Source organism: Hevea brasiliensis, chromosome 9 (genome assembly GCF_030052815.1).
Source record: "Hevea brasiliensis isolate MT/VB/25A 57/8 chromosome 9, ASM3005281v1, whole genome shotgun sequence".
In the NCBI taxonomy this organism is placed as follows: Eukaryota; Viridiplantae; Streptophyta; class Magnoliopsida; order Malpighiales; family Euphorbiaceae; genus Hevea; species Hevea brasiliensis.
Genome location: NC_079501.1, coordinates 10,026,233 through 10,040,181, shown reverse-complemented (window position 1 = coordinate 10,040,181; position 13,949 = coordinate 10,026,233). Strand labels below are relative to the sequence as shown.

Here is a 13,949-nt window from a genome sequence, read left to right as displayed (position 1 = left end):
TATAATACTATCAAAATATATTTCAATCATATTATAATATAATTTAATTTTTAATTAAATAAGAAAATATTTTATCAAAATTAAAAATATAAATTTTAAATTTATTAAAATTAATGTAAATAATTTATTTAAATTATTATAAAAAAATAAAATTTTCAATATGAATATAAGAATAACTACAATTAATTTTTTTATTTTTGTAAGCATAAATACAATCAGATTCTATAGTGAAATTATAAAATTATATAGAGATAATATAATAAAGCAATTATTTAAATTAGTTTATAAACACAGAAATAAAAAATTCCTGATCTACTGATTTTATCTGGTTCTCTATTAGTTACGCAATTAAGACCCGCTTAATTGATTTTTTTTATTTTATTTGCTATATGTTTATTCTTTTTACATTGTTTTTTACAAATTATTTATAATTTTTTTACCTTATTAAGTTGTCAGTCATTTAAAGGTAATAAAAAAATTTTCAAATTATGGACTTCAAATTTATTTGTATTAAGCTTGATTTGTTTTGTTAAAAAAAAAAGGCTTGATTTATTTAATAACGAATAATTTTAATAGTAGAAGTTTATTTGGGTTGAGCGATGCCAATGAATTTTCTTCGTGTTTTAGTGCACAAAATTTTTAACAAAAGAAACTTAAGGAACGGCTATTTGCTTCACGCGGGTGATTATCAAAATTGCTCATATACCATAATCACAAGATTAAGAGGACAAGCTACTGAAAATACCTGCCACAATAATTTGAAGAGTGCTCAACTCAATTTAATTAAGCTTTTATCTTAAAAATTTATAAATTTAAGACAGACTATATATATTCTCTTTTTTCACTCTAAATAATTTTTTATTAAATCCTAAAAAATGTATAATACTTATAGGTCATGTTGTACTACTCCCCTCTAGATCAATTTAAATTTACCCCTTATTCTCTTTCTATCATCTAACCTAATTATCTACGCTTCGTATGGTAAAAGATGCAACTAACTCATAAATTGATTTATCAAAGTGAAGAATCATTTTAGTCATACCAAAATTTACTGTGATTAGATCCCACGTCACCAACAGAATACAATCATTACAAGAATAATCAACACAACTCGAAAACGTCCAGTTCTTATTGTATATGATTTTCTCATAGTTCTATTCTGTTATTCTCATGACACTCTTTCCCACAAACACTGCCTTCACAAAGAATGTGTCCATTAGCTGAATTGAAACTGGCACATTGATTAGTAAGGGAGTTTCCAGAAGATGCATGATTCATCTACGCTTGCGCTAAAGGATCTTGCATAAACAAGTACTGCAAAGAAAGAGTTATAGAGTCACTTCTCCTGAAAATATGCTAAATTGTCTGCTGCAAGTATTCTCAAGTTTTAATTTCCAAATGTTTACCTCAAATGATTTTCCTGATCTTTCATATTCTACCATGCTCAGAGCAACTTCACAGCTTTGTGATACAATAGGCTCAGGATCCTTCGAAAATTCCTTGAGGAGTGCAATACTTTGTTCATCTAGTACCAAAGCAAAAACCTATTAAATTAAACCCAACACGATCGAGATTCAAAAAGCTGCAAAACACAGCTGGAGTATTTTATACAACCCACAAAGTTCGGCTAACAAAATTCAGTGATGAGCTGATGATCAAGCAATAACATGTTATAATGGAAAAAAAAGGAAAGTAGATTCATCTGCCAACAGTTCCTGCCCAAACTTTAACTTTCAAAGTATTAGTTCCAAAAATCATAGAAAACTGCAAATATTCTCATAATTAACATATAAAACCTAAGGCACCCTTTCTTTTACTCCACTATTTTATTATAAGATCATAAGATTATTCAAAACAACAGTTTCCCATAGATAATCATGAGGATTTGATTCAACAATCTGAAACTACATGATGACCTTAGCAGCTTACCCATCTATATTCACTATTAAGTTACAGTTATTACTGTTGGAATGTTTCAGAAACTTCATAATGATAGTCTAGCCAACAAGAAGGGGATATTTCATACTTTCTCATTTTTTGTGTCTAGGATGTCTTCCACAATAATTTTAATAGTTTTAATACTGCAGAAAAAAGAAATTCAACTAACCAATAACATTTTCTAACCAGGGTTCAATCAATCATAATTCACAATCAGAAGAATCATAAACACAGTAGAAATAAAACAACTGACAAACCAGCGATAGAACCAAGAGCTTCAGCAGCCTCATGTCTAACCATTGGATGCTCATTTACATCCTTAAGTATTCTGCTAAGTGCAGCTGAAGCAGCTTTGTTCTGCAATTGGCCCAAAACATAAGCAACCTGTGTATTGCAACAAAGTACAAAAGTAAGCATCCAAAGGTTAGAGATTAAATTAGAAGTGATAAAACCCATGTCAGACAAGTAGAGAAATTCCCATAAAAAAAAGAACTATATTTAAGTGATAGAAGCATTCTCATAACTCCGCCTAAATAGTTTGTGCTTAGCCCGTTCTAAACCCGGATGAAAGAGAAGGGTTGCGATAGGTAACAACCAACCTAAAAATTTGATCACACCTCATAATATGGATTCTTACGATATAAACATTGGGGCGTCCTCTACTTAAGACGCACTACATCAGAGTCCAGGTATAATGAGAAATATGCAACGGTGTAGGGCGTTCATCGAAAGCGACGCCCCATGCCGACGCTCGGGTATGGTGTTAAATGAGCAAGGGTTCCTACATCATGGATTGGTGTGGGTAAAGAAGTTAGTTCATAGAATAGATAGTAGAACAGATAGTGGAACAGAACACAAGATAGACATATAGAACAATAGAAGATATCATAGAAGGAGATCAATTAGGAAGGAACAGGATAGAAGGAGAATCATGGTTGGTACTTGGAATGTTGGATCACTTACAGGAAAATTAATAGAGCTTGTGGATACCTTGAAAAGGAGAAGGGTAAATATTACTTACATTCAGGAGACTAAATGGGTAGGAGAGAAAAGCAAGGAAGTGGGTAATTCAGGATACAAACTATGATTTACCAGAAAGTAGAGGAACAAGAACGGAAAGGGCATGATCATAGACAGGACATTAAAATATGCCGTAATAGCTGTGAAAAGAGTAGGAGATAGAATTATACTAGTAAAGCTAGTACTAGAAGGAGAAATAATAAATGTAGTTTGTGCTTATGCCCCACAAATAGGATTAGATAGTGAGAGTAAACAAAGGTTTTGGAAAGATATGGATGATCTAATGCAAAATATACCGAATGAAGAGAATGTTCTCATCGGTGGAGATTTGAATGGAAATATAGGAAGTAATAGGCAAGGTTATGAGAATGTTCATGAAGGTTTTGGTTCTGGTAGTCGAAATGAGGAGGGGAAAAACATCCTGAATTTTGCCTACTTTATTAGCAAATACCTAATATTAGCAAATACCTACTTTATAAAAAGGGAGTCGCATTTAGTGACCCTCAAAAGTGGACAACATAGAAGTCAAATCGACTTTCTCTTAATTAGGAAGACAAATAGAGCTCTATACAAGGATTGCAAGGTTATTCCGAGAGAAGCTTTAACAAGTCAACATCGGTTAGTGGTCTTGGATGTCAAGTTTAGAAACAATTCAAGTAAAACTATAAGAAATATTGTAGCTCGAACAAAGTGGTAGGAGTTCAAAGGAGTAAAGCAAGTGAAATTCAAAAATGAGCTTCTCAAGTCTGAAACATGGAAGCTGGATGTGGAGGTTAATGTTATGTGGATACAGATGGTATTAAAAATTAGAGAAGTAGCTAGAAAAGTACTTGGAGAGTTTAGAGGACATGGACCACCCTCAAAAGAGAGATGGTGGTAGAATGAGGAAGTACAAAAGGCAGTGAAGAGAAAGAGGGAATGGTATAATAAATTACCTAAGTGTGATAATAATGAGGCTTATGAACAGTACAAGATAGTAAAGAAAGAAGTAAAAAAGGCGGTTAGTCAAGCAAGAGTGCAGGCCTTTGAAAAGTTAAATGAGAAACTTGGAACTAAAGAAGGGGAGAAAGATATTTATAAATTAGTAAGGAAGAGAGAAAAAAATATTTATAAATTAGCAAGGAGGAGAGAAAAAGACATTTATAAATTAGCAAGGAGGAGAGAAAAGAAATGTTAAGATCTCAATCAAGTTAGGTGCATTAAGGATAAAGAAGGAAAAACGTTAGTGAAAGATAAGGACATTAAAGAAAGATGGAGAAATTATTTTGATGATCTCTTTAATAATAGTTAAAGTGATAATAGCGTGAATATAGACTACAAAGAATGTGAATTACACTATAAGGATTATATTTTCAAAAGTAAAGGAAGCACGTAAGAGAATGAAAGCAGGTAAAGCGGGTAAAGCCTGTGGACCCGATAGAACACCAATTGAAGTGTGGAAACGTTTGGGAGATATGGGAGTGACATGGTTAACTAAATTGTATAATAAGATTCTAAACTCAAAGAAAATGCCTGATGAATGTAGGAAAAGTATTTTAGTACCTATTTTTAAAAATAAGGGAGATATACAGAGTTGCTCAAAATATAGGAGAATTAAACTCATGAGTCATACTATGAAGTTGTGGGAGAGAGTTGTGGAACATCGACTGTGTCATGACACTTCTATCTCTCCCAATCAATTTGGCTTCATGGCCGGTCGTTCAACTATAGAAGCGATCTTTCTCATTATAAGCTTGATAGAGTAATATAGAGATGTGAAAAAAGATCTACATATGATTTTTATCTATTTTGGAGAAGACTTATGATAGTGCTTCAAGAGATGTCTTATGGAGAGTGTTAGAACAAAAAAGGGTATCTATTAGGTACATATAAGTGTTGAAAGATATGTACGAAGGAGCAACTACTATTGTGCACACAGTGGGAGGGAACACAAGAAATTTTCCCATCTCAGTTGGATTACACCAAGGTTCAGCTGTAACCTTACCTTTTTACATTAGTTCTCGATGAATTGACGAAATATATACAAGAGAGTATCCCTTGGAGCATGATGTTTGCGGATGATATAGTTCTGATAGATGAGACGCGAGAAGGAGTCAATAGAAAGCTAGAGCTTTTGAGAAGTACTCTAGAGTCAAAGGGTTTTAAGTTAAGTAGAACGAAAATAGAATACATACATTGCAAGTTTAGTGAAAGCCGAGCTGGTGATAGGGAAGGAGCTAGTTTGGATGGAATGATATTGCCCCAAAGTAATCATTTTAAATATCTCGGCTCAATCCTTCAAGTAGATGGGGGATGTAAAGAGAATGTTAATCATAGGATTAAAGCCGGATGGTTGATGTGGAGACATGCCACGGGAGTTTTATGTGATCGCAAGATTCCCAATAAGTTAAAAGGGAAATTTTACCGTACAGCCATACGACTGGCCATATTATATGGTAATGAGTGTTGGGCAATGAAGGAGCCGTATATATCTAAGATGAGAGTTGCGAAGATGAGAATGTTAAGGCGAATGAGTGACCATACTAGACTAGATAAAGTACGTAATGAGAGTATTAAAGAAAATGTAGGAGCAGTGCCAATTAAGGATAAATTGAGAGAAGGGAGATTGAGGTGATTTGGTTACGTGAAACCTAAATATACGGAAGCTCCAGTTAGACAAGTAAAGCACATTTAGTTAGAGGATAAAAAAAAAAGGGGTAGACTTAAACTGACTTGAAGGAAAGTAATAAAACATGACCTAAAAGCATTACACATTTTCGATGATTTAATCTAAAATCGTAAAGAGATTTCATATAGCAGACCCTAATAAATTTATGGGATAAATATTTAGTTGAGTTGAGTAGAAGCATTATAATACCAAGTAGACTCATGTAGCAGCTAGAACAGAATTCTCACGAAACCTCACATAACTTAGGCAACTTGAACAAATGCATGTTCATAAAATATCTACTCCGTTGGATTATGACATAAGAAAAGCCCCAAATAGGAGAATATAAATAGATTCAAGAATTAGCATACCTCGTGCTTAAGCAAAGCACTTTTCGTTCTCAGGGATTCAACTATAGCAGAAACAGCTTCTTCCCCGCCATGATTTCTAAGAGCAAAAAGAGCAGCATAGCGCTCATACATGCCCTTTTCTTCATCCAAAAGACCTTCCCTTAAAATTCATTAATATCAGTAAACAATCTGACCAATTAATCCAAATGGCAAAAAGTTTATATCTTCCAACCATAACTAAACATACCTCAGCATATCAACAGAAGAACAAGAAGAAGCTGGAGCAGCTGGGTCAACTGACATAAAGGGTGATTTTTCGATTGTAGACGATTCTTCACAAGTGCCTGTAGCATTCATTTCCTCAATTCTCTTGAGAGCCAGTTCACAAGTTTCTCTAACTTCCTGAGCTGGATCTACACTCAAACTATTCTTCAAAAGAGGAATATTGCTCTCTAAACCAATGGCACCAAGAGCTTCTGCAGCCTGCAATGAAACAGCACAATTTACATTCGAGTATTAAGCACCTATGGAAAAAAGCGAAAAAGAAACTATAATTTAATATAAAAACCAACCTCATGGCGAACAATAGCATGCAAAGAAAGATCATTTAGAACAGCTGCTAAAGCAGGAATAGCTTCAAAATCTTGCATTTGACCCAATGCAAATGCTGCCTCATGTGCCAGCAAATTCGAACAGTCCCTTGTTGCTAAAATGGGGGGAAAAAAATCTAATCAACGAAGAAGAAGACGAATGCACAAATAGCTCAGGGAGTTCAGAATCTAATAATAATAATAATAATAATAATAATAATAATAATAATTTTATGCTTTGGATGACTAAAACTCTTCATACTAATAGAAAAGAACCAACATCGCATGTGTATACACTATAATTCAACCTCTAAACGCTAATCTTGCTTCGAAATTGGGAAAAACGCATAAAAGCCGAGAATTATGTTTAAGAAAAACCAGAAAAAGAACGAACCGTGAATAAGGGCGTTACGGGGAGCGGAGCCTTTGAGGTTGCGGAGTGAGAAGAGCGCTCTAAACCGCTCGGAGATGGGTTGCGTCAGGTCGAGCAACCGATCACAAAGAAATTGCTCCATGTTGGATACGGATTCGATTATGGTGGTAGTGGCGGTCAAGAAACCAATGAGTCGGCGAAGTTGTTAATGGTGATGGTCACTTGGCCTGTTGGGTGGTGCTAAAATGCAGCTCGAGCTTGCTTTTGCAGCGCCACCAAGCCCCCAGAATCCGATTCTCTTCCAGTGTGCTGATATTTTATACACTTTTTAAACATCTCATTTCTTCCACTTGCCTTTTCCTTCTGTCAGGCTGCGAAAACTAATAACCAAACACTACATTTTTTAAGACGAAAATAATTTGTTCTACAATAAATAATTGTTAGAATTCTAAAAAACTGTATTTCCTTTAGAGAAAAAGATTACCGGGGAAAGAAAAAAAAAATCTAACAACTTTTCAGTTCATTATATTAAAATTAATGATTTAATTTTATATTATTAAAAATATATAATTTAATTTCTCATAATTAATTTTACTATCTATTTGACCTCTTGATTTATTTTTATCAATTTAACTATTAATTAAAAAATTACATATAATAAATAAAAAATATTAATAATGATAAATTTTTTTTAAATATTTATATTAATAAAAATTATAAATAAAAATAATTATTATTAACAATAAAAAATTTTAAAAAATAAATATAAAAATAAAAGTATACATTGAATTAAAACTTAAAAGTTATTATAAAAATTAAATAATTAATTTTATAATAACATAAAAATTAAAAATAATTTCTTAAAATTAATTTGATACAATACTCAATTCAACTCAACCTTTATCCTAAGAATTTGAGATAGTCTATATGAATTTTCTTTCTTTTATTTTAATTAATTTTGGGTTAAATTCTCGAAAATGTATAATGCTTCTAAATTATATTGTACTACTCTCATATCTTTTTTCTGATGCTCTCAATATATACTTTATGACTACTCATCCACCTTGATATTTTTATTTCCGTAACTTTTATTTTAATCACATACGACTCTTTCAGTACTAAACACTCACTATCAATTTAGGCTTTGGTTTGGTTAACCGGTTCATCAATGGTTTGGTGAAATAAAAATAATTTATCATTAATTTAAATCGATAAAAATAAAAATTTAAATCGATCATTAATTAAAATTTTAATTTAACCGGTTCATCAATGGTTTGGTTTGGTCACTAAAACACCACCAAATTTTTATCCTGGCCCGACATTTTTAATGAGCCGGGCCGGATCGGTCCATGGGCATGATAACCTCTGCTATAGGAAACGGAGTGAGGCTTGTCCAATGCCCATTTTGATCGAACGGCAGTGAAGATTGGATCACCGCTAAGGGTCCCACAGAAAGCTTAGCGATTATCTCCCCAACCCACATGAACATGCTACCCACCTTAGCAATTATGCGGGACCCATCCTGCAATTTCACCCAATTTTGTTGATCGTTCCCCTTTCTCCCTCTCTTTTTCATATTACCGGCAAACTACTTGACCGTCCTCTTTTCGTCGTTCCCACTGTTTACAGCGGAAAATTTCGGGCTCCTCTTTGAAGGTAGCTTTGAGATTATTCACTCTCATTGTCGTTTCCTAGTGTCTGTGCCAAAAAAGGTATCAATTCAGATCTGGACTCTCTCATGCTCTAAATCTCTTTCTACTCTCTTCTAATATGAATTTAAGCTGGTTAATATGATCCATATATCAATTAATATTGTGGTTTTTCGATTTTTTCCCCATTTTTGCTGTTTCAGTGTTTCAATTTTTCTTCATCGGAACAGAAGCATTTAAGCAAAAAGATATTGGTGATCTTTAGATCATGAATTCCAGGAGGTTTGTCCAATTGCTGTTTTTCCCCTTATTATAATTTTAAAATGGATAGCTTTTATTCGTTTTTTGAAAAATTGACGACGTGCTTATCTGATCCAGCTGGTCTAGATATGTGGTTGGATCTGTATATGGATTGTTTTGTAAAGGGATTTCCCCTTTTTTTTGAGGACACGATTTTCTGGTTTTTTGTTCCCTGGATTTATTTTGTTTTGTTTTGTTGTTGTTGTTGTTGTTGTTATAATATCCTGAAGTTGATCATAGATTTTGTGATTTGTCTGTCATGGGCACTCTTCGTCTCTCCCATATTAGATTCAGCTTGATTTTTATTGTTTAATATCTGCTTCCTTATTCTGTTTCACTTTGTTTTAACTTTTAACTATAATCCATATTTGACTAAGTTAATTAAATGTCTGCCCTCTGTATTTCAGATAAGTATGTTTTGATACTGTAAAGTGTATCTAAATCTATCTTCACGTATATCACATTGCTACATAAAAAATTCAGCTTTCTGAATTGCCCATGTTGGACAACACACAATAATTGGATGCTCTGTGTGTGAATTTATGAATTTAAGAACTGATTGCATTTTAAAAAATCACTAAAACTTATATAGGAGACTTATTTTGGCAGCATTAATTCAATATTAAAAATAAGTTGTTGGTCTTTGAGATTATAAATAAGCTGGTGTCGATCTTAGTTAAATAGATCCTTTATAAGGGTATATGGTGCAAAAGTAGGTGATAACAGTGGGGTTGCACCAATGGACTGCATGCCTGTTGAATATATTCTCATGTCGCTGAACTAGACCTGTTAACCTCTGTATCTACTGGGTGTGGAGTAGAATAGCTTTATTCAGCATGATAAAGAAGTAGGTTTTCTTACAGTTCTACGACATTAATTTGATATTTTGTGTCCTCCATTTGTATGCATCAGTATTTCTCGTGGTAGTTCACCTTGACTTGGTGCTTTTTGTGTATTCTACCCCAATGTGACAACGTCTTGCTTATTAATGCCACCTATTCTATTTGATGACATACTTCCTTTTTTTGTTGGGAGAGAGAGAGAGAGAGAGAGAGAGAGAGTGTGTGTGTGTGTGTGTGTGTGTGTGTGTGTGTGTGTGTGTATTAACTTTAACAAAGACCTATACACATCCTTAATTTTCTAAGAATATCCCCTTTGAGACTTTAGAAAAAGTATATACTTTGAAGAAACTTTGGTATTGTGAGAAGTTTTGAACTAATGATTTTGGATGAGGTAATGCATGTTTAGAAACTGGGGTTAATGCATGTTTAGTTCAAGAACTGTATAACAAATTAGGTACCAAAAGTGAGTGAGAGAAAGAAATGTAGTTGATTTGGATGAGATGGATGGGTGCTTGAGAGTCTCCCTTTCTTGATCTAGTCGATTTCTGGTGTAATTGGCTGCATGAGCTGGTCAAAGTTGCACATATTTTCTTCAGATTGTTTGTTTTAGAAAATCTACTGGAACTTTGGCTTTTCGCTGGAGAGGAGCTGTAAGTTATCTGTTGGATTGGGTGACTGGTGGTTTGGTGTCCTAAGCCATGAAAACTTTCATGATAAACCATTGAGATCCATCTGGTATTTTAGTGTTCTTTCTTTAGGATTAGAATGTGACAATATGTGTACCCTATTTTAAAGTTCATTGGTCTTTGTTAGATTTGGGCTCTCATAAACATGTTTTCTCTTGTCACTTCACCATAAACCAGTTAGTGCCATGTCCTTATCAGCTTGTTTAATTTAGCGAGCGGCAATATGTATATTAGCTTGTTTCTATGTTGGTTTCATATATCACTATGTTTGAGGTTATGTTTCACTGTCTTTATCTCTGAGTTTATCGTTCTAAACTATGTGTCAAGATTCTTGGCACCTGTTACACTTTCTTTCAATCATGAACTAGTTTATCACTACACCTAAGCCGTCAAGGTGTTCTCTGATACATGAGATATTATATTTTAGTTGTTTTTTTTATGAAAGAAAACATGATATAATTCTATCATCTCATGATATAAATAATCCCAGACCAAACTCAGATGAAATTGGCTGAAGGGTAAAAAGTTCATGTTCCATGAACTTGTAATACAAATATACAATGCCATTCTAGATCATGGTCACACAATTATATTTTCCTAATGTTCTACATACATGCTTTCTCTTTAATTCTTGTTATTTGAGTATTCACACACACAGACATCACAGCAAGAGATATAGGTTGTTCTTCTAGTCATCAATTGTGTCTTCTAGCATTTTTCCCTTATTTCTTAGTTTATAATAACAAATCATCTTTCTGATTTGGAAATTCAATCTAATTCAACTTTTTCTTAGATCTGGTCTGTAAATCTTGTCAATGCCATGCTTTTGTTGTGGTTCCTGGAAGAGTTAAAAACTCTTGTTAGTTGTTACTGGTTAAGCACTTAATAATTCTATAGCACGATTCTCTATGGGATTATCTGGATGCATCTCTCTTGAATATGGGTTTGAATGTGAACTTCGTCCTTTAACTGTCCTTCCTATTAATTTTGCTTTAAATTCCATTGGAGGCTGTCAATTTTTATTAGTGAATGCATACTTTTGCGGTGTGATCTTGCCATCTGGGATTACGCTAACTCCTTTTGTGTACAGAGATCTCCGTACCAATAGAGCTGCCCTTTTTGATGGCATTGAAGAGGGTGGCATCAGGGCCTCGTCTTCTTACTCCCATGAAATTGATGAACAAGATAATGAAAGAGCTATGGAAGGATTGCAAGATCGAGTCAATCTTCTGAAAAGAGTGAGTTCAATCTCAAACAGTAAAGTAGTCTTGTGTCAGTGCTATGGATAAGATATAGACTGTATGCGTGCATGTGTTTGTAATGTGTATAATTTTTTATTTGACTAATTCATGCTTCTTTTTGAAAGTTGAGAACTTGAAGGGTGAAAAATGGAAATTTCATTGCACCGATTTCTAATTTTGTAAGGAGTGTTGCAATGTTCCTAAAATCTTATTGTAATTCTTTATTTCTCAGCTCTAGCATGAAATATGATCAAGCGAATGCTAAATGAACACTGTCATGATTGTTAAACTTTATACACTGTATTCCCTAATTATGTAATTCTTATATTCTGTTCAAATTTTTTATGTCTAGATTATACATGCTTTTGCTTGTATTTATAATATGTCTAGACGGAATCAATGGAATATTAGTGGAACTCATTTGTTTTTGCATGTATTGCATTATTAGCTATCATGAATGCCCCAAACAGATCTTAATGCGCTTCATTTCTGTAGTTGTCAGGTGATATACATGAGGAGGTGGAGACTCATAATGGCATATTGGACAGAATGGTAATACCTGCTGCTCTCATGAATTTACTCTTAAAGCGTTTCTTCCTTTATTGTTCTGGTTAATAATGTTGTGAAGGTTTCTGCATATAGGGCAATGACATGGATTCATCCAGGGGAGTCCTATCAGGAACTATGGATCGATTTAAGATGGTACATAAATTAAATTATATGAGCTTATCTTCTTGTGTTTTTGTTATATTCAAATGGCTGTGATAACTGATGACGGTGTGTTTCCTCCAAGGTTTTTGAAACAAAATCAAGCCGGAGAATGTTTACACTTGTGGCGTCCTTTGTTGTGATATTCCTTATTGTATACTATCTGACTAGGTAATCAATCGAAGATGATGATACAGTTGCTAGCATCGTGAAAGTGGATCATTTTGTGGTAACTGTAATCAATGGTACTTCCTGTTGTTAGATTTTAGGCATGTTTATATGAAGAAGTTGAAATATGTCAAAATGCGTTGAATGTATGGAATGGGTGTGAAAAATCTTTGCTCCCGTTTTCATTTAAGTTGGACGACCATGCTTTGGCTGTTTAATATTCTTAAATCTTAGCTAGATACTCAGCTGCAGAGCTCAGTCCAAGCATATTCAGGCTTTGCTGAGATGAGTCCAAGTGAATCAATAGTTGTCTGGTTTTCAGAAGAATATGAATAATTGAATCGATTTTGAATTTTGACTTTCTTTGGAATGCATCATATACAAGAAAAGAAAATAATTTAATTGAATTTTTATATAATTATATAATTATATTTTATTTTATTTTTTAAATGAATTTATTTTTTTTTGAATTAAATTCTTATAAATTTTTAATTTTTAAACATGTCTGAGTTGTTCGGAGCAGCTTGTGGCGAATCCTATTTAAAGGAGAAGGTAGGCTGCTGGATTTTGCTTCTCTTTTTCTTTCGGAAAAGTTCCCGTCGATGTTCCTCGATCTGATTTCAGTCATTTCCCTCATTCAACACTATTAGGCCACATCCATTGGACTCCTAAATGCTTCGACTCTGTACAGCTACATATTTTGCTGTAAAGCATAAAGAAAGGAAATACAATTGCAATTTGTAACCATGCGGCCTTCAATCATGAGCACCATAGGAGGAAATCCCAGCTGCCATAAAGAAAAGCAATTAAGATTTTTGAAATGGATTTTTAAAGTCCTGGATTTGAAGAATGGTCAGTTTATGCTATTGTGACTAGACTAACTATATTACATAGGAGTGAATTTTGGACATTTAAGATATAATATAGAATGTAATAGAAATGCAGATAGTATTATAATAATGAATAAGATTACTAATGATTGCAATCGTTACAGAATATCTAAATTAATAAAAAAATGAGTGAAAAGGAGAATTACAAACTCTAAAATGATAAGGAGAGAAGTAATATCAAAATATTTATAAATTTTAAATATTTATATATATTAATATTTAATAAAATTAAATGATAATAAAAGAATTTATATAACCCATTTCAATCAATTTAATATTAATACTTAATTATTGTTGGATTTGAAGAGCGATCAATCATCACGCTATTATTGTTGAAAATATATGCCAGTGGAAATCAAGATAATAATTTTTATGGGAAAAAAAAGCATGAGATAAAGAAAGAAATTAAAAAAAAAAATGTTAACGAAGATGACGCCAGATTTCGGAATTCAAGCACAGTGCCGCCATTAAATTCGCAATAATTGTCGCGTATCTTGTGCTAACAAATCCATTAGCGCAGTCTTCTTCATTGGATGTCATTGTTGGC

The 13,949-nt window shown here is 33.1% G+C and overlaps 2 protein-coding genes across 3 annotated transcripts; one reads left to right on the top strand and one right to left on the bottom strand.

The window, feature by feature from the left end:
* Positions 1-1,030: 1,030 nt before the first annotated feature.
* Positions 1,031-7,378, bottom strand: LOC110632052 (deoxyhypusine hydroxylase). Its single transcript, XM_021780153.2, has 7 exons — positions 6,940-7,378; positions 6,528-6,661; positions 6,203-6,438; positions 5,977-6,115; positions 2,196-2,322; positions 1,407-1,525; positions 1,031-1,314 (listed from the first exon to the last, which is right to left on the bottom strand). Exons 1-7 carry the CDS (start codon positions 7,058-7,060, stop codon positions 1,279-1,281), a joined length of 912 nt encoding a protein of 303 aa, XP_021635845.1. The 5' UTR covers positions 7,061-7,378; the 3' UTR covers positions 1,031-1,278.
* A 948-nt stretch (positions 7,379-8,326) lies between these two features.
* LOC110632053 (bet1-like SNARE 1-1) lies at positions 8,327-12,730 on the top strand. 2 transcript variants are annotated; one of them, XM_058152782.1, is made up of 6 exons: positions 8,327-8,630; positions 8,771-8,849; positions 11,486-11,633; positions 12,132-12,188; positions 12,265-12,338; positions 12,430-12,577. In XM_058152782.1, the coding sequence occupies exons 2-6, from the start codon at positions 8,836-8,838 to the stop codon at positions 12,485-12,487; spliced, it is 351 nt and encodes a 116-aa protein (XP_058008765.1). In that variant the 5' UTR covers positions 8,327-8,630; positions 8,771-8,835; the 3' UTR covers positions 12,488-12,577. The 2 variants fall into 2 exon arrangements, with proteins under 2 accessions (XP_058008765.1, XP_021635846.1); XM_021780154.2 differs by having other exon boundaries at positions 8,337-8,630; positions 12,279-12,338; positions 12,430-12,730.
* The last annotated feature ends 1,219 nt before the right edge of the window (positions 12,731-13,949 follow it).

Bases quoted from the DNA above. Each gene is read 5' to 3' on its own strand.
- LOC110632052 (XM_021780153.2), bottom strand. From the start codon at position 7,060: ATGGAGCAATTTCTTTGTGATCGGTTGCTCGACCTGACGCAACCCATC. The intron at 6,662-6,939 runs GTTCGTTCTTTT...CCCCCATTTTAG, and splicing joins CCGTAACGCCCTTATTCACG to CAACAAGGGACTGTTCGAAT. The intron at 1,526-2,195 runs GTTTGTCAGTTG...CTTTGGTACTAG, and splicing joins AGCTCTTGGTTCTATCGCTG to ATGAACAAAGTATTGCACTC.
- LOC110632053 (XM_021780154.2), top strand. The intron at 11,634-12,131 runs GTGAGTTCAATC...TCATTTCTGTAG, and splicing joins GAGTCAATCTTCTGAAAAGA to TTGTCAGGTGATATACATGA. The intron at 12,339-12,429 runs GTACATAAATTA...GTTTCCTCCAAG, and splicing joins CTATGGATCGATTTAAGATG to GTTTTTGAAACAAAATCAAG.